Consider the following 19,002-nt stretch of genomic DNA (forward strand, 5'->3'; position numbering starts at 1 on the left):
TTTAGTGATATCTATTTATTTCTCCAATTTCATCGCGAATATTCCCGTTATTACAATTTTTTTATTAAGTAAACTGTATCAGTGATCGTTCGGATAAGTAAATTTATATTTTGTTCATGCGATTCATGTACTGTTTGAACACACTCGTTGCGTTGCCAAACTCAAGAAAGCCCAAATTTGTCAATATGGTCACGTTCAGTTGCGAGACAAACTTTTCATATGGAGTTCCTTTGAGAAGGTTCAAGTAGTCTCCAACATTTTTAGTGTTGTAAATGTAGTGTCCTAGAGCTTGTTGGCTCCGTATATTCTCAAGGCGATCAAATGTATGAACTTGAAGTGATAAGGCTTCGCTTAGCTGCTCGAAACAGGCATTGACGTCCTCTACATACTTAAAGCCGCCCATGTTTTTGTTCAGTAAATGTTGAATAACTCCTAGCGCTGCCTGTACTTCCCATTTTTTAACGTCCAGTGCAATCTAAAACATAGAACACGTAAAATTAACTTTAAGTTTTGACAACCAAACTGGTTCAATTTTATGGATAAGCAATATTTTTGCAAATTTTACTTTGCCATTTTCACGTTTCTGTATCGACTTAGAATCTAAATTCTATTGAGTAAGTGTCAATTCGATATGTGTACAGAAATGCTACTTCATGTATAAAACTTCATAAGAGCACGGAGAAATTCAGAATTGGCCGAGGTGTAAGGCAGGGTGACACCATTTCACCGAAATTATTCACGGCGATTCTGCAGAGTGTTTTTAGGAAGTTAAACTGGAGTAAAATGGGAATAAAGATAAATGGAGAGTACCTGAGCAATCTCCGCTTCGCTGATGACATTGTACCGATAGCAGCGAATCTAGGTCAGGCTCAGCTTATGCTACAACAGTTAAGTGAAGAGGCAAGCAAAGTTGGCCTCAAGATGAACTTATCGAAAACAAAAGTCATGACCAACATCGGGGACGATAGAGAAATCAAAATTGGTGACACTGTCATTGAACGAGTCGACAGCTAGGACATAAACTGAAGTTAGGTCTGGAAAACCAAACTGCAGAAATAAGACATAAGATTGGTCTTGCATGGGCAGCGTTCGGAAAACTCAGACTCATTTTCAAAAGCAATATGAATAATAGTCTGAAACGGAAAGCTTTCGACACTTGTGTCCTTCCAGTGCTCTCTTATGGAGCGGAAACGTTAACTTTAACGAAAGCATCCGAAGAAAAATTGAGAGTGACACAAAGAGCCATGGAACGGAGTATGCTTGGAATCAATGGATTCGACAACAACCAGGGTCGTTGATGTCATGGAAAGAATAGCATCTCTGAAATGGAGCTGGGCGGGACATATTGCAAGAAGGACAGACGAACGTTGGACCAAAAAGATCATGAACTGGCGACCATATAAAAGACGAGCTATAGGTAGACCACCAGAGAGATGGACACACGGAATTAAGAATATTGCAGGTACAAACTGGCAGCAAATGGCAATGGATCGTACGAAATGGAAAGAAGTTGGAGAGGCCTACATCCAGCAGTGGATAGAAACAGGCTGAAAAAGAAGAAGAAGAAGAAGTGTCAGGAAGGGGCAAAATTATTTTAAATAAAAGGAAAAATATGTCCCGAATTGTCGTGGACATTTTTTTTTACTTACTTGAGATTGTGTGCGCAAGCCTACTTGTACTGCTTCCACATTCTTTTGAATTTCTCGGACAAACGGAAATAGTAGGCTATAAATAGCATTCTGGTAAAACATGACAGCTACCATTTGTTCATCCGAATCTTCTATTGCCCCAGTCATGGAATCAACTTTCTTCTTGTCACCTTTAACTTGTTTGTACAAATCAATACTTGACTTAACAAGAGTGATTCCGGTTTTCATATTCTTCAGAACCGACAACGTTCTTTCTTTCTTTTTGTCTCCCGCCGCAATTTCTTCTTCTAGCGCTTCCACCTTCTTGTTAATTTCGTATTGAAGCTCCTGTTCAAGTTGCATTATTGTTTGAGTGGATTTTTGAAGACCTTCAACATCATCTGCTGGTATTTTATTATTCTGTTCTTCTTTGAGTTTTGGAAGCAATTTGCGAGCTTTGTCGTCAATTACGTTTAGATTAGCTTTTTCAAATGGATTATCTTTCAGACCATTTTGACAAACTTCCAATTGAGCGGAAAGTTCTTCAATTTTAGCCATTCGAATTTGGAGCAGCAGCTCCGTCAGTCCTGCAAGTCCATCAATGACGCCCGGTGGTAATAGCACACTCTGACCAAAATCCACATCTCGATCCATAACGACTGAATCTTCTTTTGAAACGCAACTAGAATTTACAACTCCTTGTCCTACTGGTCCAAGAAATCCGCATGCCTGAAAATTAATAAAAAGCGAATCAAGAAGAAATTTCGTCATTTTACTTAACATTTTTGCATTCGAAATAGGAAGGTGAGGCTTTGCTAATGAGGCCTTTGAATGAAATGATGTTTTTTTTTGTCATAATGTGACGAAATCCACAATGAAACAAGGCATCAGAACAGTCGGAGCGTTTGCTGCGACTTAGCCCCGTACGACCCGTAATCCTATTTCGTCCGTAACCATAATACGTCCGTAGCCGTAATACGCCCGGAACCCTAATACGTCTACAACCCTCTAATGCGTCTGTTACCAAAATGCAAGTCAAGTTGGGCATGGTCAAATTTACTGAAAGTGTTCATTTTTAAAATTGCGCATAGCGCAATTACGAAAGCCCGTACGAAGTACCTCTCAAATAAAACCAACAATTTACGACATTATTTTAGAAACCCAAAATTGTTTGCCAACTTTCTATTGGGTATTCAATTATCTCTCAAATGAATCAAAAACTAGCAAAATCGGATGAGATTTACTCGATTTATGTGCAAAAAACAATTAGGGCCGAGTGGCGGCCTTAGTCCAAGGGCCCAAATTTGAAACTTTTTTGCCACGTTATTTTCGGTATTCAATTACCTTCCACAAAAAACTAAATCTAGCAAAATAAGATGAGATTTACTCGATTTATGTGCAAAAAACACTTAGAGCCGAGTAGCGGCCTTAGTCCAAGGGCCCAAATTTGAAACTTTTTTCGACACGTTCTTTTCGGTATTCAATTATCTCTCAAATGAAACAAAATCTAGCAAAATCGGATGAGATTTACTCGATTTATGTGCAAAAAACACTTAGGGCCGAGTAGCGGCCTTAGTCCAAGGGCCCAAATTTGAAACTTTTTTCGCCACGTTCTTTTCGGTATTCAGTTACCTTCCATAAAAAACTAAATCTAGCAAAACCGGATGAGATTTACTCGATTTATGTGCAAAAAACACTTAGGGCCGAGTAACGACCTTTGAGCCCTCCCAACAAGCTCGTGTTGCATCTTACCCAAAAACAATGTTCAGCAACTTTGTTCTACTCGTCAATACCTTTCATTTGATATATCACAAGCAGCTATTGTGTGCGTATTTCGGTAGATATCGTCGAAAGACTGAAAAACACCTATAGGGCCCTAGCTCTGGAGGGGCCGACCCTACCATGCCCATTTTCGAACTTGACCTTACTTTTGTCGATACCAATCGGGGAAAAAAAGATTTTTGAAAAAAGGTTGTGATTTACTCTAGCTAGAGGGGTCACGGACGGACGGACGGACGGACGGACATTTTTAGCCCCGTACGAAGTACTGGGGGCTTATAAGATTAATATGCCGTTTGTAACATGTCGAATTGGAAGCAGACAGTAAGGGCAAAGCATTTGGTTATGTTCATAGATAGCAAATCCGCAATAAAAAAAATGTCCGTCCGTCCGTCCGTCCGTCCGTCCGTCCGTCCGTCCGTCCGTCCGTGACCCCTCTAGCTTGAGTAAATCACAACCTTTTTTCAAAATTCTTTTTTTTCCCGATTGGTATCGACAAAAGTAAGGTCAAGTTCGAAAATGGGCATGGTAGGGTCGGCCCTTCCAGAGCTAGGGCCCTATAGGTGTTTTTCAGTCTTACGACGATATCTACCGAAATACGCACGCAATACCTGCTTGTGATATATCAAATTAAAGGTATTGACGAGTAGAACAAAGTTGCTGAATAATGTTTTTAGGTAAGATGCGACGTGGGCTTGTTGGGATGGCTCAAAGGTCGTTACTCGGTCCTAAGTGTTTTTAGCACATAAATCGAGTAAATTTCATCCGATTTTGCTAGTATTTCTTTCATTTGAGAGATAATTGAATGCCGAATTGAATGATGGCAAAAAAAGTTTCAAATTTGGGCCCTTGGACTAAGGCCGCTACTCGGCCCTAAGAGTTTTTTGCACATAAATCGAGTAAATCTCATCCGATTTTGCTAGTATTTCTTTCATTTGAGAGATAATTGAATACCGAAAAGAACGTGTCGAAAAAAGTTTCAAATTTGGGCCCTTGGACTAAGGCCGCTACTCGGCCCTAAGTGTTTTTTTGCACATAAATCGAGTAAATCTCATCCGATTTTGCTAGATTTAGTTTCATTTGAGAGATAATTGAATGCCGAATAGAATGATGGCAAAAAAAGTTTTAAATTTGGGCCCTTGGATTAAGGCCGCTACTCGGCCCTAAGTGTTTTTTTGCACATAAATCGAGTAAATCTCATCCGATTTTGCTAGATTTAGTTTTTTATGGAAGGTAATTGAATACAAAGAGAACGTGGTGAAAAAAGTTTCAAATTTGTGCCCTTCGACTAAGGCCGCTTTGTGGCCCTATGTGGTTTTAGCTCATAAATCGAGAATGTTTCATCAAACTTTGCTACTTTTTGTTTCGTTTGACAGATAATTCAATACCGAAAGAAAATTAGTAAAAAAAAGTTGTAAATTCGGACTCCTAAAATTACATCGTAAACTTTTGTTTTATACGTGAGAAGTACTTCGTACGGGCTTTTGTAATTGCGCTAAGCGCAATTTTAAAGATGAACACTTACAGTTAATTTGCAAAAATATGCAATAATGTCAAGTACGCAATAAGATTACGGAAGCATTTTGATAACGGACGAATAAGGGTTACGGGCTTATTAGGGCTACGGACGTATAATGGTTTCGGGCAAATTAGGTTTACGGGTTGTACGGGGCTCAGTCGCAGCAAACGCTCCGACTGTTCTGATGCCTTGTTTTTATTGCGGATTCGTCATCTATGAACACAACCAAATGCTTTGCCCTTACTGTCTGCTTCCATTTCGACGTGTTACAAACGGCATATTAATCTTATAAGCCCCCAGTACTTCGTACGGGGCTAAAAACCGTTCAGGAACTAGATTGATGCTGCCTCTAGTTCCTAAACAGTTTTATTTTTCAAAATTACGAACTTCGTCTTTGGTAAGAATCGTTCCAAGTGGAGGTCTGCATTTCGAAAAAATCGAACCGCCATGACAGTCCATAAATAATTGTCAACGGGCGATCACGGATTTGTTCTAAAGCTTTTCCATCTGCATCGTTTCCACCGACCGGAGAAATCGGGTGGTTCATAGTAACTCTTCCCCTCATGAGGAATTTTCAGATTTTTCGAAAGCCCGATGTCTCCGGAGGTTGGAAACGACGCAGCTGGAAAAGTTTCAGAACAAATCATTTACCGCCCATTGACAATTCTTTAGGGTCGGTTCAGGCGGGAGCCTCAAAGTCCAACTAAAGAGTTGGATCACCTTGTAAAATTTACTGAGAAAAATTGGAGCTTTGTTTCGATCATTGGGGTTTGAATTTACAACTTAATGAAGATAAACTTACTTTTCCAATAAAATCGAATATACCAAGAAATACTCTGGCAACCAAGTTACGACGCATTTTGTCTCTTGCTTCAATCAGCTCGTGTACATCACCTTCATCGGTTAAGTCCACAATTGCATCTACTAGATTTTCTAGTACATTGTTCATGTTATCCATAGCATTTTTAATGGCTGGTTTCACTTTGTTCTTCATCAAGTCGAGTCCCCGTTGTACGAGCAGCTTAATCTCACTTACATATTCATCTCGAATCTCAATGGCTGATACTTTTCTGTCACCTGCTGCAATGGTGTCAATTTTTTTCAAGCTCTGAATCTTAAATGTCTCAAAATCGACCATGAGACTCTTGGATTTAGCTTGAAAATCCAATGCACATATTTTGCTCAAACAAGCCGTTGAAACGGTTGAGAGTGCAAGTCTTTCAACATTTGCTCCGTGCAAACTTTGTGCAGCTACGTATGCATTGATTCGTTGTAACAGAGAGTTGTAGTAGTTTGTTGTGTTTGGATGTTGATACGATTTGTAAAGTTGAGTTTCTAACGTTGTCAGCTCATGTAGAAAGCCGTAGGTGTTATACAAATAATTTTGAACGTTTGATGATTCGTTAATATTTTGGAAAAAGATTAACAAATCATTTCGACGCAACGGATTTTCATTGGCAAGCTTAAGAATGATTTCTTTGTAAATGCTAAGCTGAGGTGTTAATTCACTAACAGGCATTTGCTTGTCTGGATTTTTCTGATCTTTAGCATTCACACCATCGGCTCCGCGGTACCCTATAAAACAAATGTATTATTTTAGATGTAGTCAAGGTAGGTTTTTAGTAAAAATTTACCTGAATCTGAGTAACCTGCATTAACCCAGCTTTTACGTTCCCATCCTCCAGCTGTTTTTGCGTCCTCAGTCATTATGTAATTATACCAGCGATAAGCTTTCATATCATCTCCGTGCCTAGCGGAGTCCCCACCTTCTCCACCTTTTCCTTTACTTCCGGTCGTTCCATTTGTATGATACACTTTAGGATTTCCGATTGGCTTACTAAAGAAATCCAATGTTATTTTTCCAGCAATGTTGGGCAAACCGCTAACTCCACCATCTCCACCACGACTTCCATTCGATGCACTGCTGATTTTAAAAATGGTATACCATTCTTCTCGTTGGAATACCAACAATGGAAAAGTAGGAGATATCAATGTTGTTTTGTAGTCATCTAGATTGTATCTTGTACTTGGCTTCTTTCCATAATCACCAGGAAGCCTTGGATCGACACCTGCTTTGCCAGGCCCACCTTTTCCACCAGCCTGTCCATTTCCACCATCTCCGCCATTTGCGTAAATCGCTAATTTCTCCCCACCAACGACCGTATCTGCTATGCCAATGAAATGTCCAGCAGGCTGACCAGGTTTTCCTGGTGAGCCAGGCGAACCTACTGTTTCTTCTTTACCACTTTGTGCTGGACCAGGATAAGGTTCTCCTTTGTTTCCACTAAGATCAATTTTGTAATTGCCAGTAACAGTCCATGTTGGTGATAACAGTAGAAGATGGAGTCCTGGTGTTTTCAACTCATCATCAATGAACACACCACAAGTGCATGAAACTGAAAGTATTTTAGCTTGCGGTGACTTCTTGTATTCTTCCTTTATACGTTTCATGGTGAGAAATGGTGCACTAATTGCTAGTACGTCGTTTTTGTAAGTACTTGAAATTGGTTGTTGCAAACAAAGGCGTACGACTGAATTGATTTCATTCATACGCTCTTTGTCCATGCTTAAACTTCCCACAGCTGTCTTGTCCAAATTGAGACGCTCCAAAAACTGGTCAATGTTTGCTGATGTGATTGTCAGACCTTGATTCTTATCAGGCTTTCCCCAATCATTGATATCAGCCACATTGTATAGTTTTGGACTTTCCTGTATCTTATACTGGCTCAAAGCTTCGTAAACTCGAAACATCAAAACAAACCAAGCATGTACTCCGCTAGAAAGTTTGGCAATTTGATCAAATGCAAGTTTCGGTACGTGTTGAATGTCATCGCGTTCAAGCATGTTTTCCAGAAAAATCATGTAGTCAACGTGGTTACTCAGGTCTTCGACAGATACGCTTACATTAGCTTTAGCAAGCCGTTCTTGTAAATATTCAATATCATCTTTATCAATCCTATTCAAAGATTTCAATGAATCCGAAATTACTTGCACATTTTCTTGCAAAGTATTTAGATCGTCTCTAAGCAATTTCCAATCAACAGATGCTTTGACATTTGTCCAAATTGAAGTTTCAATACCCGCAGCTATTTTATTCAATTCATTTCCAATTTGACCATCAATTTCCTTCGCCAGTGTCAACATCTCCAGCTGCGTTGATTCTGCAAGTGTGTAACCGAGATCTGATCGCGACACGGAAACATATGATGAGTCGTTGACAGCGTTGATAATGGTTGGTCTTGTTGCAATCATGAGAGGTGAAAATTCCAACAACGGTCCTTCTTTTTGTGGATTTCGAACAAGTCCTATACGTGTATATTTTCCTGCTTTTTCTGTTACCAGGGCTTCTAATATGAATTGTGCATTTTGTAGAACTTTTTTTGTCTCTGGATTTGTTTCAGCTTCTAACCGATTTTTCAACCCTTTTGAAACGTCGTTTTTAAGGATATGCACAATACCACCCATAACATCTTCATCCGAAACGATGCTACCGTCATCATCGGGGATGTTGGGTGTCTTGGTTGATACCATTGCAAAGGCGTCTTTGAACTTCGATGTGTCTTTGATGAGCTCACCCAAATTACACAGTGAGTTAATGAAACCGTCTCGATCCATTCCTATAGCAGAATTGTAATCGACACAAAGTAGAACTTTGATTTTGGAGCAATTTTCAAAGACCAATCTTGTCAAGTAGGAAGTTGCAATTGCAATTGCAGTGCCACGGTTGTCTTTAAAGCCGGGTAAATCGTAATAGGCCGTGTCCCGTGTCGTGTTAATGAACAATTCCGGATACAGTGTTTTCGAGTCCGTTGCTTCGCCTGAAATGAAGACAGTTTTGATTGATGGGATATTACATTTGAATAGATGAATGTTATGAATGCGCGAATGGGATCAGCTTGTTTAAAGGACGTAGTCGAAAATGAAAAATTCTACCTAAAATGAATCAGTCAAGTAAGAGTAAGAGTAAAAGTGACGCAAGTCCCTGGGTATACTTCCAAAACAACTGATATCGCTGTAGGTGACGCTTGATTCTGCGCTTGTACGCAAAAATTGTCAAAGCAAAAATTAGACCGAAAAAATTTTGCGTCACAAAGTGGCAGATGATTCGGCTATTTTTCATTTGTACATTCTTTCAGGATGTATTTTTCCCTATTTTAACAATTTTCTTAATAGTACTTTCCTCAACATCTGCCACTTGTGACGAAAATTTTTTTTTGGTAAAATTTTTCTTATAGAATTTTTTTGGCCTAATTTTTGCGTACAAGCGCAGAATGCGTCACCAACAGCGATATCAGTTGTTTTGGAAGTATGCCCAGGGACTTGCGTCACTTTTACTCTTTGAGTGTTTTTGACTGATATCAGTTGTTTTGGAAGTTTGGTTTGATCTTCTGTTATGTTATTTGGTTGCAATTTATATTCTCATCCGAAAACGCGAAAACCGCGAAATTTCGCGAACATACTTTATCCAAAAAAGTGTTTTCTCTATGTTTCAGAAAATACTCTATCCGAATCTGCAATTAACAAGAATAGACCGGCTGAAGCCTGGTGAGGTCTTTTTTCATTTTTTTTGTTCAATTTCTGTTTACTACTAGCTTGGTACTCATTCAAGTACCACTTTGGTATTCAACTACCAAATTTTGGAATTATAAATAGGCAAGCGAGCCGATTAATTTCATCAGTCGGTGTGCATCAGTCAACTACCACTTTGGTAGTCAACTACCACTTTGGTAGTCAACTACCACTTTGGTAGTCAACTACCACTTTGGTAGTCAACTACCACTTTGGTAGTCAACTACCACTTTGGTAGTCAACTACCACTTTGGTAGTCAACTACCACTTTGGTAGTCAACTACCACTTTGGTAGTCAACTACCACTTTGGTAGTCAACTACCACTTTGGTAGTCAACTACCACTTTGGTAGTCAACTACCACTTTGGTAGTCAACTACCACTTTGGTAGTCAACTACCAAATACTAGATTTATAAATAGACCAGCCGACCGAATAATTTCGTCAGTCGGTGTGCGTCTCTCGAGTAAGAAATATCTTTGCTGCTATATAGTTTGGGGGTCTAACTACCAAACTTTCAAATTGCAATGTCTGCTATGAGCGATCGGTTCCCAGATAACAAATAACAATTGATTTGCCTGGTGTTGGTTTGCTCATAGTAGCATTGCAATTCTAACTTTTATCAATCACATTTGATTTGTGACACAGACGGACGGACGGACAGATGAAGTGCCCACAATAGGTCTTTTTTTCCTATGAAAAAAAGACCTAAAAATTTAGGAACTAATCTGGGAACACCTAACTTATATCGAAAATAATTCAAATCCATCGAAAAATCCGATGGAAGTTAGGAAGTGCCAGAGGAATCATCTGTCATCCCAAAATTTAGGAACCAACCTTGGAACACATCACTCATGTCGAAAATAGCCCAAATTCATCAAAACACTTTTTCCGACATGTAGCAATCACTATTTAAAATTACTATCTGAAAAAAATTATTTCTTCTGACACACACATACACACACACACACACATAAAACACGCTGTCATAGGGATGGAAACTTCCGGAAGCCCTAGCTCCCAAACGAGGCCCGTTCCCCCCAATTTTTTTTTGTGGAATGTCTTAGAATGCCGACTAGAATCTACTCCCAAAATTTCAAGAAATTCTAAAGAAGACTTTAGGAAATAAGAAACACGGACGGACGGACGGACTAACAAAGTAACGTAGGATTTTTTCATGTAGTTTAAAGTACTGAAATTGATCAAAATGCATGGAAATGGGGCTTCTTGGAAGATTTTTTGCGTGGCCAAATTTTAAGCTGCAAGAACGTGTGATAGCTCGTTGAACTCGTACGGACGCCTAGTTTTTTTTAAGCTAATTTGGAGTCATTCGGATTTGAATTGTAGAACTTCAATATTTGCTGTATATATGGTTCTGCAGTCTTGGACAAAAAATTTTTTTGAAATTTTTTCTAGTAATAGGACTTGCGTCACGGGCGCTATGCTAACGCACGCCCATGATGAATGTGGCAACTAAAACCTTCTGTGAAATGTCACAAATTCTTAGTATTTTTCAAAATATACGATTTCAGTAACGCCTCAGTCTCATAGAGGGAATACTTCAGTGGAATTGTTTCAAGAAATTTAAACCAAATTTTTGCTGTAATTCATAAACTTCTTGAAATAATTTTACCGAACTAACCACTGCCCTCTAATAATAAGAATACGACAACGGTACTTTTAGGCAACACGTAAATTTTCTCAATTTTACTTGAATATTGTGTGATTTTATTAGAACTGTGTGTTACCCGGCTTGCTGATTTTGCCATCCTCGTCCAAGATCACCAATTGTCCAATCTTGGGTGGATATTTTTCTGCATACATACCAGAAACATCCGTCGAAATAAATACCACAACCGTCGATTTCCTGAAATTCCAAATGTGTTATCTGTTATTGCAGCTAACACTGGTAATGGTTCAGCATACCCAACGCCAGTATTTCCAACCACCAGAACAGCATGTGGAAAGTCTTTATCAAACACAATGCTGTCTTCTCCTTCTTGTACTAAACGATAAGCCTCGTCAATTACGGTATTACCAGATGGTTGCTTCAATTTGATAGAGTCAAACAAACGTAAACCTAACAGATCCGAAGAACATTTATGACAACATAGAGGCAACTCTTCTTTAAATTCATCTTGAAAAATTTACCATTGTTAAGGCGTCGTCGTCTTGCCAGAGACTTTTCGCGTGCTACAGTCGACTGCATCGGAATTTCAGTTTTCTTTACACCTGCAAACATTAATCAAGCATTCATTTTAATCACCAAAACCTTCAAAGGAAGATAGAAAAAAGGCCGTTTCTCCCTCCGGCTTATATAAGATTTCGTTTTCATATGCACTGCATATTATGCAGCGAAAGAAATACGAAAACCGGCATGGTATAGGTGATAACAATATTTTGTAAACAAACTTGATTAAATGCGCCGGCGTCCTGATAACGAATATGGTTATAATTAAATTAATATTTTTTATCATATAAAATACGAGTAGACCTTCGACCTTAACACATAAATTTTAAATTGAAAAAGTAATTTTTTGGTTGTTGACGCACTCCAATAGCGTTTCAACGATCTGGTTGGGCCCATTTTTGGCCCCGTACGAAGTACTGGGGGCTTATAAGATTAATATGCCGTTTGTAACATGTTGAATTGGAAGCAGGCAGTAAGGGCAAAGCATTTGGTTGTGTTCATATAATGAAGAACCCGCAATAAAAACAAGGCATCAGAACAGTCGGAGCGTTTGCTGCGACTTAGCCCCGTACGACCCGTAATTCTATTTCGTCCGTAACCATAATACGTCCGTAGCCGCAATAAGCCCGGAACCCTAATACGTCTACAACCCTCTAATGCGTCTGTTACCAAAATGCAAGTCAAGTTGGGCATGGTCAAATTTACTGAAAGTGTTCATTTTTAAAATTGCGCATAGCGCAATTACGAAAGCCCGTACGAAGTACCTCTCAAATAAAACCAACAATTTACGACATTATTTTAGAAACCCAAAATTTTTTGCCAACTTTCTATTGGGTATTCAATTATCTCTCAAATGAAACAGAAACTAGCAAAATCGGATGAGATTTACTCGCTTTATGTGCAAAAAACACTTAGGGCCGAGTAGCGGCCTTAGTCCAAGGGCCCAAATTTGAAACTTTTTTTGCCATCATTCTATTCGGTATTCAGTTATCTCTCAAATGAAACAAAAACTAGCAAAATCGGATGATATTTACTCGATTTATGTGCAAAAAACACTTAGGGCCGAGTAACGACCTTTGAGCCCTCCCAACAAGCCCACGTTGCATTTTACCCAAAAACGATGTTCAGCAACTTTGTTCTACTCGTCAATACCTTTCATTTGATATATCACAAGCAGCTATTGCGTGCGTATTTCGGTAGATATCGTCGGAAGACTGAAAAACACCTATAGGGCCCTAGCTCTGGAAGGACCGACCCTACCATGCCCATTTTCGAACTTGACCTTACTTTTGTCGATACCAATCGGGGAAAAAAAGAATTTTCAAAAAAGGTTGTGATTTACTCAAGCTAGAGGGGTCACGGACAGACGGACATTTTTTTTATTGCGGATTCGTTATCTATGAACATAGACAAATGCTTTGCCCTTACCGTCTGCTTCCAATTCAACATGTTACAAACGGCATATTAATATTATAAGCCCCCAGTACTTCCTACGGGGCTAAAAATCACCTGAAGATTTGGCGATATCACTCTTAAGATACACTCTGCTCCGCGAAGCAAATACATTTTTGATGATAACTTTGTATTCGCATTCTTTTTGAGAAAAGTAGTTTCATCTTTTGGTGCCAAAATATATACTCGATAGACACTGGAATTGTTCGGATTGATTAGTGTTATCCACATAAATTATTCCTCAATGTTTGCATTGTGAGACCTGTCTTGAGACCTGATCAAATAGCTTCACCTCACTATGTAAATTCAGCCTATTTTTCAATCAAAAATTTTCATACCTAACTCTTTAAAGAATTTTGAAAACCCTTAGTAGTTCTGCCTTATCCACCCACGTCACCTTTCACGACATTGAAAGCCGTTTCACACGATTTAAATTAATTTAACCAAACTTGGTATGCACTCAAATATTAAATATTACCTGAGATAAATATTCGGTTGGTAGGTGAGAGCGAATACCACAAGTAGCACTAATAGTTTGAAATTTGAAATTGAACGAAAATTCTGTTCACCAAAATTTTTGTTTTAACAAAATTAACAAAAACCAAAAGTCCGCTCAAACTGCTATAGCAATGTGAGAGCAAATCTGACGGCATGTCTTATTTATAGTCGAACTTATCGTCCAAAATATACACAAAAAAAATATTCAAATTTTTTTTAAAGAAACTAACGCTGACGCTAAAATCAAAAATATGAGCGTCGCTAATGCCATTCGCTATTCGAAATGAAATATGATTTGAGTAGAAAAAGGCAATTTCAGATCCACATTTTTAATTTTTCGTTTTCTTCTTCTTCAGCCTGTTTCTATCCACTGCTGGATGTAGGCCTCTCCAACTTCTTTCCATTTCGTACGATATTGCCATTTCCTGCCAGTTTGTACCTGCAATATTCTTAATTCCGTTTGTCTATCTCTCTGGTGGTCTACCTATAGGTCGTCTTTTATATGGTCGCCAGTTCATGATCTTTTTGGTCCAACGTTCGTCTGTCCTTCTTGCAATAAGTCCCGCCCAGCTCCATTTCAGAGATGCTATTCTTTCCATGACATCAACGACCCTGGTTTGTTGTCGAATCCATTGATTCGTCATTCTGTCTCTGAGTGTTATTCCAAGCATACTCCGTTCCATGGCTCTTTGTGTCACTCTCAAATTATCTTCGTTTTCACTAGCAAAAAACACTTTATTTCCCAGAGATCAGTTCTTCTGCGAATGTTTCGTACTTCAGGTTTGTCGACATGCAAATTTTTCCCGACTGAACACACTTTTCGATTACCTCACATTAAAACCAGAACAAAGAGATTAGCTTTGATTTCTTATCTTTATTACCACAACGGCTGTTAGATCTCAGGATAATTTTTTGACGTTGGACGTTTGACAGGGCCTATAATTTGGAAATCGATTTTGGGAATATTTGATAATTTTGGGATTTTTTGAAATATTTGGGAATATTTGGGAATTAATTCCCAAATAATTGCTCCTTTTGAAGATATTCTGCCAAAATATTTGGTTTCTTTTTTATTGTTATTAGGCATGGGCGATAATGATTATCGATAATCGATAATTATCAACTTTTTTTTATCGATAATTATCAAGATATCGATAATTCGATATATCGATATTTCGGTCCGAAAATCTGATATTTATCGATATATTGTGATATATCGGTATATTATCATGAATTTTCAGATAAATATCGAAATATCGATATTTTGATAATTATCGAATTTCGATATTTTGATAATTATCGATAATTATTAAATTATCGATAACGATATGATTAATCGATTATCGATAATTTCTTTCGATTGATATTATCGATAATTTTGAACGTCTCCCATCCCTTTAAATCGTGTCTAAATACCATTGACATTAAGTGTCTGCCATCAGAAGATGATTTTCGCTGTTCATAAGTGGCTTTGGAATATCCAGCGGCATTACATCAGGTATTTTCTATCGCCTACACTTCTACACTCTTCCACTTCCCAAAAATTCCCAAATATTCTCAAAAATTCCCAAATATTACTAAAAATTAACATCTATTCGCAAAGCGTATTTCTATCAGCAGAGTAGAAGAAGATAAGACGATAGAAAATGATTCCGTACTACCGGGACTCAATTCTAATGGATCATCCCTTTTCTAGAATCAGGGCCGATTAAAACTTGATTAATTCAATATTTTGATCAGAACTCAATCTAGGGACTTAGATGACACGGTAAAAATTTGGAACCTCGGACGTAGGCAATGTAAATGCGTATTCCATGAGAAAGGTGTCATTTACATTGCAGTAACAAGTAAATTTTTTTGGGGTTCCTCCATCGGCTTAAAACAGGTCATTTTGTGTATCAAAAATTTGATAAGAATAATATGCACTGATTGGCAGTAGCATGCCTATTCCTAAGTGAAAAGTTATCTGCGTTATCTCTGTAGACAACACATTCAATTCAGTTCAATTTTAGTGAACATTTTGGAATATTTCGGAATATTTGGGAATTTTTGGGAAGTGGACGATTGGAGAAGTGTAGACGATAGAAAATACCTGATGTAATACCGCTGGACATTCCTAAGCAACTCGTAAACAGCGAAAATAAACTTCTGATGGATGACACTCAATGTCAGTGGTACTTAGACACGATTTATACAATAAAAGAAAAGAAACCAAACATTTTGGCAGAATATCTTTAAAAGGAGCAATTATTTGGGAATTAATTTTCAAATATTCCCAAAAATTCCAGACATTCCCAAATATTCCCAAAATCGATTCCCTAATATTAGGCCCCGGTCGATTAAACAGAAAATTATGTAACAGCACTTCAGCTTTAACTGTAATGAGCTTAGAGTAATTATACCTAGAGAGGTTTGTACGACAAAATGTGGTCCCAACATCAGTTTGTATAATATACACATTTCGTATAATTTTACACCAATACATGTATGTGTTGACGCTATTTCGCTTTTGATAATTCAATTTGCCCTCTTAATGCCATTCGGTGGATTTCATTCTGGATAGTTTGGAGAGCGGCAAATAATTAAGAGGGCAAACACACATACCAATAAACATTTCGTATTTCATGTTGGGACCACATATTTTACGTAATTTTGTTCGAAATTTCCTCTCTAAGCTTAATTATGCTCAAAACAAACGAGGCATTGAAAACGTGTTTTGGTCCTAGTTTTCATTGACAGATGCAGCAATCGCGATTTTGAATAGAAAAAGTTCTAACTTCATTTGACAGTTTCGAAAATTTCGTCATGAAAAATAGGACCAAAACGCGTTTTCAATGCCTCGTTTGTTTTGAGCATTACTCATAGGTAATGAGACATTCGACCTAGAAAAGGTAGAGTTGTCATCATGGCGAAAAACCCTCAAGTTTTCATTGTCTGCAAAATTTTCGATTGTGTTCAATGACACTGAACTTATCTTTAATTCCGTGCTGTTTTAGCGCACACTGATTAACCCTTAACACTAATCGACATAATGCTAGATTGTAGCCTTTTGTGTGAAAAAGTGATACATTTTTGATGATTCGTATCCTCGTCGTTTCTGGAAAAAGTGGGACCATCGTTTTGTGTCAAGAAGTGTCGGCTTTGAGTTACAATTACAAATGTTTGTGGTGATGTGGTCTGATATGAGAAAACTCAGAATTTGTGCCGATTTTAGGGAACTATCACGTTTTCTCGTAGTAGGTTGCAATACCCAAAACTCTTTATTATTTTTCTCAAAGCCAACACAATTTATCACAAAATGTTGATCCCAATTTTTCCAGAAAGGACGCGGATGAAGTTATCATCGAAAATATATCATTTTCAATTTAGAGTTATGACATTGACAAAGTGTTGTATTGCTTTGACTTGAGCAAAATTGTTGAAAAAATTTCTTTTATTCAACTAAGGGCGAACGAAACGTGTTACCGTTGACGATTCCTGACGAAACGTTTTACCGTTTACAATTATAATGCGGACGAACAACAGGACAAAACAATGCTGATTTCGGCGTATCACGCCATCATCAGTGCACCTATGTCTTGCGATGACTATATGCATATCAATATGCGATTGCTCACTTCAGTTTGTGTCGTGCTGTTCAGTTCCTATAGACCTTTTAAGTTGATAAAAACACTAGATGGTCTGGAGGGATGAATTGACATCTGACAGCTGCAATTGATTCGCTTTTCATTACTTGTGTTCACTTTTTGTTCAATAAAAAGTGAAAAGTGAACGAAAGTGACCAAAAGCGAACCGATCACAGCTGTCACCTGTCAATTCACCCCTCCAGACCATCTACTCTTTTTTTCAACTTAAAAGGTCTATTAGCGAGGAAATTTCGTTTTAGCGTTGCTATAACAACCGTCCCTAAATTTTGTTACGAATATATGAATGCGTTATCAAAAATAAAAAGAAGAAAGTAAACTCTAACCTTCTTAATCAGAACCTGAAGCTAAAATTATTAATTTAAATTAGACATATTACCCACACATATTGTTTTTATCCCATGATGGCCCCACGAGAATGAGGGGACGTGACGCAAGTCAATACGACGGAATATTTAAAAAAATATGATAATTTCGAAACACCTTTCACAGCAACTTTTTGAATTCTGACCTTGCCGCCAAGTGTCCCCAGACTACCCCAAATGTTATCCAATTTTGAACCGTTGATACAACACGTGTTGTGTGTTCTTTCTGTTGTATGTGTATTTCAACTTCCATTAGATGTGTTTGTGTTAGTTAGTATACACATCACCCATGAACACACAAAATCCAAATCTGAAATCCAATTCGATTCAAGTATTTCAAAAATGTCTAAAATTTAGAATTCGTAGAGGAAATTTTCGTCCACTTCAAGAAGGATTACTCTCTTCAGCAAACATTTTGTAGAAGGAAGCAAAGCGTTCTACTACAAATATTTTGTAGAACGAAGTGAGTGGTGGATAAAAATCGAAACTTCGAAACTTCCACAAATTTTTCCGACGCGGCAAAACTTGATTTTACTAGTTTCAAACCTCCGAAATTTGTACGTTTTCTGAAATTTCCCGAGATTTCGACGTTTCTCGCTCGGCGTTTGTTCGCAGAGATGATTTAGGTCGAAAAAAAACTTTTCGTCGGTCTCAGAGCTAGAACTCCTGGAAGTTTCCATACAATCCTCAATTTTTTGTCCAGAGTTATTTTGACCGAACGTGAACGACGATTTTAGATTTGGCCGGTGAACTACACTTCAACCATTGCCTTTACAATTGGTTTGGTTGTATTTGTTATGGGAGATCTTTCAACATGACAAACGGCCCCCAGAACAGACTAAAAGTAAGACTTCGCCCTTCGTTGAATAAAAGAAATTTTTTCAACAATTTTGGTCATGTCAAAGGAATACAACACTTTGTCAATGTTGAATTACTGACCAAGCAATACAACAATTTTATCAATAAAAGTAAGACGTGTTCACTCTCATACAACCGATTCGACTTTTCCATTAAAACACCTCTACTTCCTACACACAAATTATTCTTTATTCAGTGCTATGTATGAACTAATTGTAACGTGCATACAGTACAGCTGCCTAAGCAAGAATGGCCTGTCCTGCTGCGGTAACATTGGTTTTATTGACGAAAATCCAGTATGACCGACGTCTGTCGTTGCCGTGAAGCTCTGGACGCTTGGCTGTCACTGGGTGCGCCATCTCTGTTAGACCAGTGCCCCACGGCACTTTAAGTCCCTCATAACCCCACGGCTTGAAACCTATGGCATTTTCTTACATTACCCAGTGCTAAAAACATTTGTTCTACGACTTTTTGATTTGAGCCCTAGAAGCGCCCTGGCGA

The 19,002-nt window shown here is 38.1% G+C and overlaps 1 protein-coding gene across 2 annotated transcripts; it reads right to left on the reverse strand.

The window, feature by feature from the left end:
* Nucleotides 1-31: 31 nt before the first annotated feature.
* On the reverse strand, nt 32-13,711 carry LOC119082933. 2 transcript variants are annotated; one of them, XM_037192589.1, is made up of 8 exons: nt 13,615-13,711; nt 11,645-11,725; nt 11,420-11,573; nt 11,242-11,360; nt 6,561-8,744; nt 5,729-6,501; nt 1,650-2,357; nt 32-475 (listed from the first exon to the last, which is right to left on the reverse strand). In XM_037192589.1, the coding sequence occupies exons 2-8, from the start codon at nt 11,700-11,702 to the stop codon at nt 104-106; spliced, it is 4,368 nt and encodes a 1,455-aa protein (XP_037048484.1). In that variant the 5' UTR covers nt 11,703-11,725; nt 13,615-13,711; the 3' UTR covers nt 32-103. The 2 variants fall into 2 exon arrangements, with proteins under 2 accessions (XP_037048484.1, XP_037048483.1); XM_037192588.1 differs by having other exon boundaries at nt 5,729-6,498; nt 6,558-8,744; nt 13,615-13,710.
* Nucleotides 13,712-19,002: the final 5,291 nt, after the last annotated feature.

The sequence above is a fragment of the Bradysia coprophila genome, unplaced genomic scaffold, assembly GCF_014529535.1.
Source record: "Bradysia coprophila strain Holo2 unplaced genomic scaffold, BU_Bcop_v1 contig_50, whole genome shotgun sequence".
NCBI classification, from domain to species: Eukaryota; Metazoa; Arthropoda; class Insecta; order Diptera; family Sciaridae; genus Bradysia; species Bradysia coprophila.